This window comes from Desmodus rotundus, chromosome 10 (assembly GCF_022682495.2).
Source record: "Desmodus rotundus isolate HL8 chromosome 10, HLdesRot8A.1, whole genome shotgun sequence".
Classification (NCBI taxonomy): domain Eukaryota; kingdom Metazoa; phylum Chordata; class Mammalia; order Chiroptera; family Phyllostomidae; genus Desmodus; species Desmodus rotundus.
Genome location: NC_071396.1, coordinates 34,496,324 through 34,508,213, shown reverse-complemented (window position 1 = coordinate 34,508,213; position 11,890 = coordinate 34,496,324). Strand labels below are relative to the sequence as shown.

The 11,890-nt window shown below is 57.2% G+C and overlaps 1 protein-coding gene across 3 annotated transcripts; it reads right to left on the bottom strand.

Moving 5' to 3' along the window:
- Positions 1 to 3,931: 3,931 nt before the first annotated feature.
- AEN (apoptosis enhancing nuclease) lies at positions 3,932 to 11,763 on the bottom strand. 3 transcript variants are annotated; one of them, XM_071219457.1, is made up of 5 exons: positions 11,682 to 11,763; positions 8,622 to 9,228; positions 7,772 to 7,856; positions 6,330 to 6,530; positions 3,932 to 5,785 (listed from the first exon to the last, which is right to left on the bottom strand). In XM_071219457.1, the coding sequence occupies exons 2-5, from the start codon at positions 9,159 to 9,161 to the stop codon at positions 5,655 to 5,657; spliced, it is 957 nt and encodes a 318-aa protein (XP_071075558.1). In that variant the 5' UTR covers positions 9,162 to 9,228; positions 11,682 to 11,763; the 3' UTR covers positions 3,932 to 5,654. The 3 variants fall into 3 exon arrangements, with proteins under 3 accessions (XP_071075558.1, XP_024417608.2, XP_024417610.2); XM_024561840.3 differs by lacking the exon at positions 7,772 to 7,856; XM_024561842.3 differs by lacking the exons at positions 7,772 to 7,856; positions 11,682 to 11,763 and adding an exon at positions 11,537 to 11,673.
- Between the last annotated feature and the right edge of the window lie 127 nt (positions 11,764 to 11,890).

Here is an 11,890-nt window from a genome sequence, read left to right as displayed (position 1 = left end):
TCACTCTCCACCCTCAGAGTAAACATGCCCCAGGGTTGGAGCTCGGGACGGTCTCACAGCTTCCAGGTCACTACCAATCTCACGCTCCCAGAGGTTTTTTTATGGGACAGAGGGAGCTGGCTCTTGGGACGCTGAGGCTCTTAATTGGGAAGGGCAGAAGGTAGAGGTGGGAGGAGGGCTAGCTCCCCACCCCAGCCCAGGGGGGACAAGGAAGCAGGGATGGAGCCCTTCCAGCTTCCGTTGGTTCAGGGTGCCCCCCTCACCAGGCTCTGCATCCAGCTGGGTGGACACTGTTTGGGGACAAGGAGAAGTGGGCTTGGAGGGAGCCCCAAGCGGCCCAGCCTTCTCTCCTCTTGGTAGCTGCCTCCCAAGCTGGAACGCTGACCCCTGAGAATCGTGCTGGGCACGCAGGAAGAAGCGCTCCATGTTTGCTGAATACGTGACTGAGTTACAACTGGGGTAGAAAGAGATGCAGCTTTGGAAGACTATGGCAGTCTCAACCATGAGCCAGGGCCCGCATCTTCCTTCCTCCCCCAGATCTGTGCGGTCTGAGCCATGGGACTTGTGGCTTGGGAAGGAATTTCCCCAAGTCCGTGGTGTTTTCACCAAGAGACATCTGACTTTGTAACAGACCTCCAGAATATAATGGGGCGTGGAAATGTGTCTGAGCCACGAGGCATCGTTTCTGCTCATGTTTAGTTGGTTAGAACTTGAGGTATCCGAGATTATTTTGGGTTCCCATCCCGAATGAGCCAATTTTACTCGAATTCAGATTCTTTGGGGACTTTTTGTTTTTCAGCGGCATAAAGGACTGTAATACCCTGTCGCAGGGGGAGATGAAGCAAACTTCCTCTTACTTTACATGCTTCGAAAAAGTAATCCCCTAAAGCTGCAGTTGGAGGTTTTGTTTCTGCCATCCCTGCAGGCGCCCCCTGGTGACCGGCACCTGTCAACCTCCAGCCAGGTCACCCTTTGCACCCCCAGCTCCCGCCCCTCCAATTCTTGTCCCCAGGGGTCGGTCGGGAGCCTGCCCCTCGCTGGGTTCCACATCTGCATCTCTAAGTCTCCGCTGCTTTTCTCCTTCGCTCTGCCTGCTGCACCCACCCAGCCCTCACCGGCCCCAGGCGACTCCCCAGTTTGTCACCCTATCTCCATGTCCTTCAAACCCTAACAGATTACCTTTCCCAAATCGAATCCTTTGCACTGTTTGTCACAGTGATTTCCCGTTGTCAAAAAAAAAAAAAAAAATCAAACCTCTCTTCTTGTGCAGTTTCCAAGACCCTCTTTTCATCTGCCCCTCAGGCCTTTCCACTCTCATCCTGGGCATTTACTGGACCTCAGGGCCTTGTTTTAGGGTTAAACCTAAATTGAAGGCCTTGGTGTGTTCCCATGGTGATGCCTCCCAAACCGTCAGGGGTCTTCCCTGCTTCCTTCAGAGTGATGGCGTCTCTCTGTAACTCTCCTTCACCGAGTGCTGGGCCCCAGAGCTGGCGGGGTAGGGTCAGGTCTCTGCCTTCGGGTGGGAGAGTCGGGGTGCTGCAAAGGGCAGCCCCTCCCCTACACTTTCCCCAGCCTCTCCTCTCACCTCCCTCCATCCGTCCGTCCGTCACCAAACTGGCTTTTTCTGTCCCCTATGGGCTGGGCATGTGCCGTCCTGTCCGGGGAAACTCTTCCTTCAGGTTGTCTACCTGGTTCGCTCCCTCTCCCTCTGGTCTCCCGCTGAGTCCTTCTTCGGCCTCTATTGAAACTGCACCTCCTGCCCCCTGCCTGGGCTTCACCTGCAGGAATCAGCACCATTGGGAAGACCATGGATTTTGCTCGTTCATTTAGTTTCCTCTCCCACTCACTTGGTTTGCTGTGGGGCCCCTAGCACCAAGAACCCTACCTGAGTCGTGTTGAGCTTTTGCAAATGTGCGGCGCGCTGGGGTGGACATGCACACTGGTGGTTAATGGGCTGGGGAGGAAGCCCTGCCCGGTTTCCCAGGATCGATGGTGTCATCCGTGGCCACACCAAAGCCACAAGTCTCGTGGGGTCCGGTGATGGCTGGTGTGTCGCTCGGGGCAAACCTCTCTGCCTTACCAGACACAAGTCCTGGCACAGCTGGCCTACCTGCTGTGACAGCAGCGGATATGGGGGCTGCCACTGTGGCCTTCTCTGAATACCCAGCACCGAGCGCAGGGCAGAGGCTGGACACCTCCAGCGTGGAAAATGACAAGTGATGGTGAGGATGGGAAGAAGTCAGAACCCATGGGTACCGCCAGCGCGAATGTGAAATGGCACAGTGACTACGGGCCAACATTTCCTCAAAAACCTGAACAGAATTTTCATGATACACTTCCACTGCTGGGTGTACCATGGTCCTCATCGTCCTGGGCGATACGTTCCAAGACCCCAAGTGGACGTCTGAAACCAGGGTAGTTCCGAGCCTTAACCCACTTCTTCAACTCTGGCAGCAGCTTTTTCATCGGCAGGCACAGCTTCTCCAGCAGTTTTTGTATTTTTCTGCGCACACCTGCCCCTGAACCCACGTGGCCGTCCCTGACTCTCAGCACAGGGCCGGTCGCCCCCATTTCAGTGGTACCTCGGCCGCAGTCCACGCAGGCGCGAAGCTCCTCACACGCGTGCCGCCCTCACCCTCTCAACTGGCACTCGTCCCGCACCGTGGCCGTGGCATTCAGTTTGAGGTGCAACAGCAAAACTGGCACAATTTCTTTTTTCCTTCTTCAGTTTCATGGATGGAAGATTTTTTTACCCTAGATCTTGGCGACCTCAGTTTACCATTTTTTTTTTCTTTCCTCGTTAGGCTGAGCACTTTTACCTTTTCACTTAAAGGAAGTACACTGTGGGTTGTCTTTGGCATATCCGAATGGCTAGCGTCGCCGCTCTTGCCCTTTGGGATCATTTAGTACAAGGAGGGCTACTTGATACAGCTGATCTAGTAACAGCTGATGCTGCGTGACTGATGGGAGGACAGTGTGTGCAGGGCGGGAATGCCGGACAAAGGGATGAGTCATGTCCCAGGTGGGATGGGGCGGGACGGCAGGGGGTTTCATCATACTGCTCACAACGGCGGCAGTTCAAACCTCGTGAATGACTTCTGAGAACTTCCTATTTTTAGACTGCAGCTGACTGAAAGGAAACCTCAGATAAAGGGGAACTTACCCCCAAAGAGAGATTTATTTGCATGCCCATGTCCCTAGCCGCATTAGTCACGATGACCCAGAGGGGGAGGCAGCCCCAGCAGCGGTCATCGAGGGGTGAATGGACGAACGGATGTGGGGCGTCCACCCAGATCAGCTCACCCAGGCTTGCGTGGAAGGCAGTTCCCACACCGACTACAGCGTTGATTTACGCTGAGGACGGCATGCTAAGGGGAACCAGCTGGTCACGAAAAGGCAAATAGTGTAGGAGCCGACTTAGGTGAGACACGACTTAGGTGAGACACGTAGTCAAATTCAGAGAAACAGAAAGTAGGACGGTGGTTGCCAGGGGCTGGAGGGAGGAAGCAATGAGCAGTCATTGTTTAAAGAGAATAGTTTGTTTTGCAAGACAAAAACAGTTCCAGAGATCACTGTGAATATACTTAACGCTACCTAACTCTATATTTAAAAATGGTTAAGATGATAAATTTTATGTTACGTGTTTTACAGTTAAAACAAAAAAAAATTTTCTAAGATTAAAAAAAGTGAATACATAGCTTCAGGGAGAAACCAGTCAAATAAACTTATGCTCTATAATCAGGCAGCCATAAAATGTTTAAAGTATGTATACTATATAAATCCTGTAGTTCTAACACTTTCTGGACACCTCCCAAAGCATCTTTGTGAAAGCTGCCCACCTCAAAGGCCAGGACTTGGGTCCCAGCACCCCAATCCCTTCAGGCCTCCCTCCCATTCTAGCTTGAAGATTCACAGAAGAGGCCACTTCACCCACGTTTCCAGCCGTGTTTTATTCCAGAACACTACGAACAGCTCATCTTCCTTCTACCCACAGGTACAAGAATAGGAGCTGCTGCCCAGCTGTGCGTCTGGCGTCAGCTGGACATCCAAGGAACCCGGAACACAGCGCTGGCGCCGGGCCCGCAGTGGTCAGTGACTTGGCCAGCTCCCTGCTCTGCAGACGGGGACACAGTGTGTGACTGAACCACCTATGGCCCCAGGTTCACAGCAGTGTGGTTTCTGTGGTGTCTCTCCCTTCCTGGCCCTGCTGCTCTGCTCCGACTGGCATGAGAAACCACCATCAGCCCCTGCACATAGCAGAGGGACAGAGCACACACAGCCGCACACCGCGGCGAGCCGTGAGAACCTGACCCTCTGTGAGGTGTCCTCAGCCTGTGCCTCACCCGCTGGGACAGCCACGCAGGCACAGTTCTGTCCGGGCCAAAGTCCTTCAACCTGGGGCGTGTTCAGGTGTTACCCTGAAGAGGCTGAAAGGAATCCTTCAAGAAAAATAGCAGCTCACGTGGACTAGGGCCTGCTGTGTGCCGGGCACCATGCTGGGTGCTAGCATTTCATCCTCATAACCACCCCACGAGGTAGGTCATACCACTGTCCCCATTTTAGGGATGAGGGAAGAAGCTCTAGAGTGAAGTCACATAGGTGCCTAAGGTCTCAAAGCTATTACGTGACAAGGACAAGCAAATATGGGGCTTAAAGGCCTGTATGACTTGAGCCTTCTATTACCCCAGAACCCCCAATCTTCCCCCTAGGAAAAACTGCGGTGGGGGATGGAATCCTGACAGGTAACTTGAGAAATCTGGAGAAAATCCAGCCACCCCAGTATCAATCAAATTGCCTGGCAGTTGAGGGCGGGCACACCACACAGATGCCGTTGCCCCGGCAGACACGCAGACTCTGCTCCCGGGTGGCCTTGCTCTTAACACATACATAAGGCCCCTTGGGTGCAACTGCACAGGTGTCCTGGATCTCAAACTACTGTCCTGGCTTCTCAGGTTTTTCCTCAAGAGCCTAGTGTTGAGTCGGCAGGGGAAATGCCTGATTTGGTTCAGAATAAACATGCCGATGCCCACCCAAAGCTTATCGGCCCTCCCTGCTCCCGCAACAGTGGCCATGCTCTTGGTGCCCAGCGAGTGAGGGCGGTGCCCCAGGAGCCTGCAGGCCCCACGGGCCCACCGCAGCCCGCCACCAGCTCCTCTGGCGCTGCAGCCAGAGCTCCATTAGAGAAAGGGAACGTCTCCAGAGTCACCTCAGTTCAAAAGCTCCTGGGCGTGTTTACTCTGAATCAGGCAGTGACTCTGGAGGAAGCGGTAGGTGGAGAATCAGGAAGAGAGGACACCCACCCCTGGCAGGGGCAGGGGAGGGACAGCCTGGGGCAGCTGGCAGCACAGACCGTCCTCCTGTGGGGCCCCATAGCCCGTCCACCCGGCAGGTTCTCGGTGTCTGTAAAGTGCCACAAGCAAGCCATGGGGCAGGGGGCCAAAGACAGAGGACCCCAACTCCTGGGACCTGGGGGAGCTGGCTGCATCCACCCCACCCAGGTGAGTGCCCAGTGCTCCCCCGACCCTGCTCCCCACAAGCCCCTCCTCCCTCACACCCTTCTGCCCTGTGTCTCCCCCTCCCCCGCACAGGAGCTGGGGCCCAGGTCCTCGGGCCAGTACTGGTCCTCCATGTACTGCTCTGTGTCCGTGCTGCTGTCAGGCTCCCCGTCCTCGGGGTGGGCGCAGCGGCGGCCGGCCTCCTGCTGCTCCCACTGCACCTCCACCAGCCGGTACAGCTCCATGGCCGTCACGGCATCTTCCACCGACGAGTGCCCGTGCTGGCCCCCCTGTGGACAGGAGTCCCGGTCACTGCCAAGCCAGCCCCTGAGAGAGGCCCGTCACACCAGGCTCTATGTGCAGGCCCAAGACCACGTACTGTCAGGGGTGTCCAGCTCGGCACAGTGAGGGGGGCATGGGCCTTCCACACAGAAAAGCACTGGAAGCTCTGCCATAGCACAAGCGACCCAGCTTCTCTAGCCTGTTTCCTCAAATCTAAAGCAAGATAAAAATCACTGCCTCTGAAGGCTTGACGAGCAGATGGAGTAACGAAGGTGAAGGATAGCAGGAGCAGGAGTTACGAGCCGCCCTGACCGAAGGCTCCATATAGACTGCAAATGTAGGCACAGAGCCAGGCCCTGGGTGAGGACAGACCTGGGAGAGATCAGCTGGGGACAGTGTGCACACCGCAGGAGAAGGAGACTGCAGAGAACCGCCTAGGCTGTGGGTGCCCGCGGGAGGCCCGGGACTGGATGGGCTGGAGGAAGGACGAGGACCAGGAGGCGCAGCTGCACCTGCCACGGAGGCCAGGCCCTTGCGCTCCCCGCCACGCACCTGGATTTTCTTGTGCAGCAGCTGCAGGGCCAGGTCCTTGAGAGAGACCCGGGTCCGGGTGTGCAGGCCGGGCTGGCTGAGGAGGCTGGGGACGCAGGTGGTGTCCCGGGTCTGGCTCCGAGGGTGGACGTATTTCAGGGCCCTGAAGTCGTTGTGCAGGGCGTGCCCCACCACCACCTTGCCCTTCAGGAGCTTCAGGATCTGTGAGCGGAGAAAGGAGGCCGGGAGGCCTCACCGTCAGGCGGGCCTGAGACCAGTGGGTGCACAGGTCCCTGCAGATGGAGGCAGCATGGAGAGGGGAGACCGGGAGCTCTCATCAACCACGCTGCCCGCATGTGAGTCCAGACCCTTCTACGTACTACCTGAGACAACCAGGGGCGCACTGCAGCCCTCCAAACCTGCACACGGGAATGCCAACACCATCCCGTGGGCGGCTGCTGGCATTAAGGCCGGCCGTGGATGGGAGATCCCCTAGAAACTCAGCGTGAGCTCCTCTTTCCTGCTCACAGGCCCGTCTCTCAGCCTGAAGACCTCCCCAGCCCTCACGCCTCGCCAACTCCTCCCCGGACTCGCGTCAGGTGGGTCTCAGCCCACATGTCAGGAGGCCTCCCCGTGACCCCCTGTTGACATTAGGCCCCCTGGTCTTTCCTACAGGGGATTTACTGCCCTCAGTACACACGTAGCTCTGGCTGGGCTACAGCCCTCGCCCCCACTGCAAGCTCACTGTACACACGCAGGGACCACATCTGACTTGACTGGTGACGCGCCACGAAACCGCACACAGGAGGGCACTGGGCGGAGTGCACAGAGCCATGCCTGGCACTCAAGACAGACCTTTCACAGCACCACACACAGTCCCTGTCTTCAGGATCCTGTCCCTTGACCCCTCCTCGTACAGGACCCTGCTGCCTCACTCAGCGCTGGCTGTCTGCATGAGGTGCACCTTTTTTCCCTGCCTCCCACCCTCCTCAGGCTCCAGAGAGGTCCCACGCCTCCAATCCCTCCGGTCCCCTTTGCTGGCTTGGCTCTCCTTATCACCAGCTGCTGGCCGCCCGCAGCAGCCTCTGCAGGCAGCAGGTGCTCCATGGCTCAAGTCAGCTTCCACAGCAGGGGGATGGGTGACGAGGACATGCCACAACTCTGGCTGTGTGAAAAAGGGGGATGCGAGAGGCTATATACGAGTACCTACTACACCTACCTCAAGAAAAACCCAGAAACATTAATAAGTTCTGCCGTAATGCTGTTTTAACAATGCAAACATTCCAACACGATTGATACGTTAGAACAAGGTTTTTGAGAATAACTCATGATTTTGCCCTTGAGAAACGCTAAGTGAATGCAGAAAACCACACACGGGAAATGAGCCACGTGGGAACACACACCCCTCAAATACCTCCTAGGGAGCTCCGTCCGCCTGTGTGAGTGGCCACAGCCCCCCTCACCTGCTATCCCCACTTTCCATCTGATTGCAGGTAACTTCTTGGACCAGTTCACTGTAACACCAGCCGCAAGCCTTCCGACATCTACCTTCGTGAGGAAAAGGTCAGGTCTTTTCCAGGTGAAGTGGCATCCTTACAGGTGCATTCATGCGTTGCTTAACCACTTAACAAGTGCAAAGCTGTGGGGCCGTTGTTAGTTGGGGGCCATGTTTTTACTTTGGGGGTGTTACAATGATGCTCCTTGAGTACTGTGTTCCTAATCCATTCTCCCCATAAGGTCTGAGGTTCTCATTGTGCGACTTTGCACGGCATGATGAATTTTAGGCGCGCACATGCCAGAGCCTTCGCAGGCCTAGGGACCTACGGCATCAGACCATGGAGGGATCTGGGGACAAGGCTGAGATTCACAAGGCTTGAGGTATTTCTTATGCTCAAGCACGTTTGGGGATTCCTCAACCACTAATGAACTTTTCTCAAAGCCCGGACACACTATCATAGGGAAATAGACCAAAATATTAACACCTGAAGGTGGTAGCCCTGTGGGCCTTACTGATTTTGTACAGAGACATTATACATCCATAACGGAAAAGAAAATGTAAAGCATAAGCCATTTCACACCTGGCAGTTGGCAGAGCCTTCCCACCAACGCGACCTAGTGTGACACCCCAGCCATCCTTACATGTAGGCGAGTCGGGGTTGCACTCATCCTATCTACGGAGAAGGGACCCACTGTTCAGAGAAGTCAAGTAACGGCCCTGGGGTCTCTCACTTCCAGTGGCTATGTGGCGACTCAAACCCAGGGCTGCTCCTCGCACCGTCACACCAACCCACACAGGTGCCTGCCCGCCCTCACCTCTCTCTGGGCCACCTGGAAGGGGATGGCCGTGCGCATGTGCTGCCGAGTGATGCCGCTCCAGCGGGTGCGATAGTCCACGATGGGCATCTCAGGCCGGATGTACTTGTCGTAGAGGACGTCGCCGTGGTAACTTACCACGGAGCAGCGGGCCAGCTCACTCACCCGCCCTCGGGGTCCTGTGCCCACCATCTCGCAGTCGATAGCCACACACTTGCTGGGTGAGGGCCAAGCGCACTCCCGGGGGGTGGGCTTTCTGCTGCATGGGGCACCTCCAGATCCGTCCCTCGGATGCTGCCTCCCACGGTTGGCAGCCTCCGTGCCTGGCGATGCCTCCGATGCCACGGGAGGTGGGGGGGACGCTGGCTCTGGGGGCGCCCTCCGCTGCCCCTGCTCCTCCAGCAAGGCCTTCCGGGCCATGACCCGCTGGTGCTGTCGGCTCTTTCGCTTGTGCTTCCTCCGAAGCACATCCTTGGCACTCGGGCCAGTCAGCAAAGGGCACAGGCACTGGGTAGACTCAAGAGCTTCCCCAGGTACCATCCCAATCTGCTCACCACTCAGGGCCAGGGAGGCCTGCGAGGTAATCTTCTGACAAAGGCGCAGCACCCTGGAGAGAGAACACACAGGACGGAAGGTTGGATGAGGACGGCCCAGGCCCCCCCCCCCCCCCCCCCCCGCCCCCTGCAGTGAGTGTTCCCCTGCCCTGCTGCCCTACAGCCTGCACTGTGTCTCGGCCCCTGGACTGCATCCAGGACTTGCTTTAATAACAATTGCCCTCATACAGTCAACGCCACAGGCAGACTGCTGCTCTGAGTACTTTCCACGGAGTCACTGAATCTCCCCACCAACCCAAACAAAGTATTACGATCCTCCTGTTACAGGTAGAGAACTGGGGCATAGAGGTTCGGGACTCTTTCCGTTAACAAGAGACAAAAGCTGGAGGTGACCATGAACTCAGGGAACTCCCGGCTTGGTGGAGAGAGGGAGGTAGTCAGAAACTCGCTGAGGATGGGGGCGTGCTGGATGGAGGGCAGGCACTGACTCATTGGATCAGGGACTACAACAGGCAGAAACGCCTGGTTAGGGAAGGCCTGGCAGGCGAGGGGACACTGACGGGTTTCAGGAAGGTCTGCCAAGGGCCCGGGGAAGGAGGGACATCCAGACAGAGAGAACGCTGACCCAGAGTCCAGGAGGCAAAACACGTCGCTGTGGGAGGGGAAGGAGTTTGGGTCAGGACACGGGGGGCAGTGAGAGAGAGCCGTTCCCGGAAGGTGGTCCAAGTCTGGGCTTCATCCCCACATTCACCGGAACCATTACTCTCCCTAGAGGTGTTAGGGACGGGGGACAGGGTCACTGCCTCACAGAAGACATGACTCTCAGCAGTGGCAGCAGAGGTGAAGAGCGATGGGAGGGAGAGGGCAGGTCGAGAACCTTTGGGATGCCTGGGCCAGGGCAAGGCAGCAACCCGTCCTGACTCATCCTCCCTCTTCGCTCACCGCTTCCCTTCCCTGAGAAGCCTTCCCCTTCACAGCTACTCTTCACTGCAGTTGGCTCCCCATACTGACAGTCACACTTCAGAGCCGATGCAGAGCCTCACTCAGGTGGCCTCGGCCCAGCAATGGGGACAGGGAGGCCTAAGAAACTCGAGACAGAGCCTGCAGGTGTCGGACCTTGGTGGAGGAGGAGAGGGCTGAGGCAGGGACTAGGGTCGCTGGCCACCCTGATCCTGCTGGCAGTGTTTCAGAGAAACCAGAAACAGGTTCCCTGAGAAAAGGTCTCGGTGGCCAGTGTTTCAAGAGGTGAAAGCAGCTGTGGCCGGGTGGCTCCGCTGGTTGGAGCGCCTCCCTGTAACCAGAAAGTTGTGGGTTGGGTGCTGGCCTGGGAGAGGCAACTGATAGATGGTTCTCTTTTGCAACGATGTTACTCTTCCTCTCTTTCTAAAAGCAATGACAAAAATGTCCTCCAATGAGGACTTAAAAAACAAGAGGTGAATGCAGCCCTGTTCGACCTGCCTGACCTGGCTGATGAGTCAACACAGTTAATGATCGGGAATGTGCCTCCCCCATCCTGGGCCCCCAGATGAGCTCAGAGAAGTGGGGAGACGTTTTCCTCAAATAACACATCCGTTAGGATAAGGGCTGACACAGATCTCTCTCCAGCCTGCCAGCGCCGCCCTCCCCCCAATCTCCGGACCCTGGGCTTTGGGGATCTGCAGCCACCAGGCCCCAGCAGCAGAGTCCTCAGAAGAGTGACCCCACAAAGTCAGAATTGCCAGTGGCATCAGGGCCGCCCACCTGCTGGCGGATCAGGCAGACAGTGGGTGGGCCCTGTCACTAAAGAGCGACTTGCTCCGCACCAGGTCCCCGTTTCCTCCCCATAAAACGAGGGTTTGTTTATTAATCCGAGAGATGACCTAGGTTAGGGATATGCCCCAAGCAGTTCGTTGCCACAAACCATTAAGACGTCTGTTGAAAACACTTAAACGGATTAAAACGGTTTCCAGACGTACCCCCCGCCCGTTAACCGTCATTTTGGGGAAGGGGAGGGGTAAACTGAGAATCTGTATTTTAAAGAGCACGCGACCCCACCCCAAGCCAAAATACTAATAATCGCCCGAATTTGAGAAAACCTGATTGGATAAGATCCCCTACGCTACTAAAAAGTTCGCGGGACAAGGAAGTCCGAGGACAGCCCCGCATGGCCCCTCCAACCGCCCGCGTCCTCCGAGGAGTGACGCGTGGGAGGCCTCACCGCACCCAGGGAAGGAAGGACTCGAGTGTTGGTCAATCACTGGCCGCGGCGGTCCGGCCCCGGCCAGGCCGAGTCCCATCGCCCATCGCCGTACTCTTAGGCTCGAGACCCCTGATCTGGGCGGGGATGTGGGACAAGCGGCGCCCCGGGCCCGGCCTACACACCCGCGAGCTCCGAGAATCGGTCGGTCAGGTCCCGGCGTCCCCCACCGCAGGCCGGAGGTGGACACACGCACGGGGCCCCGTGATCAGAGGCACGCCGCGCCGGCCCTCTCGACCCCGCTGTACCCAGAAGGGTCCCCGTAATCACCTGAAGCCCGGACGTTTCCCCCGCTGGCACGTGGCGCCCAGGCAGCTGGTAGTTCCCACATGCCCGGGCAAGCCCCGTTCCGGCCGCCCGCCTATTGGTTCGCTGAAAGGCGGTACCTGCCTAAGACCTTTTCTGATTGGCTCTCTGGGAGAGCCTGGCTCTCTGCGGGTTGGCGCGCCGGCAGCAGAAGGGGTGGGGGTTCCTAAAGG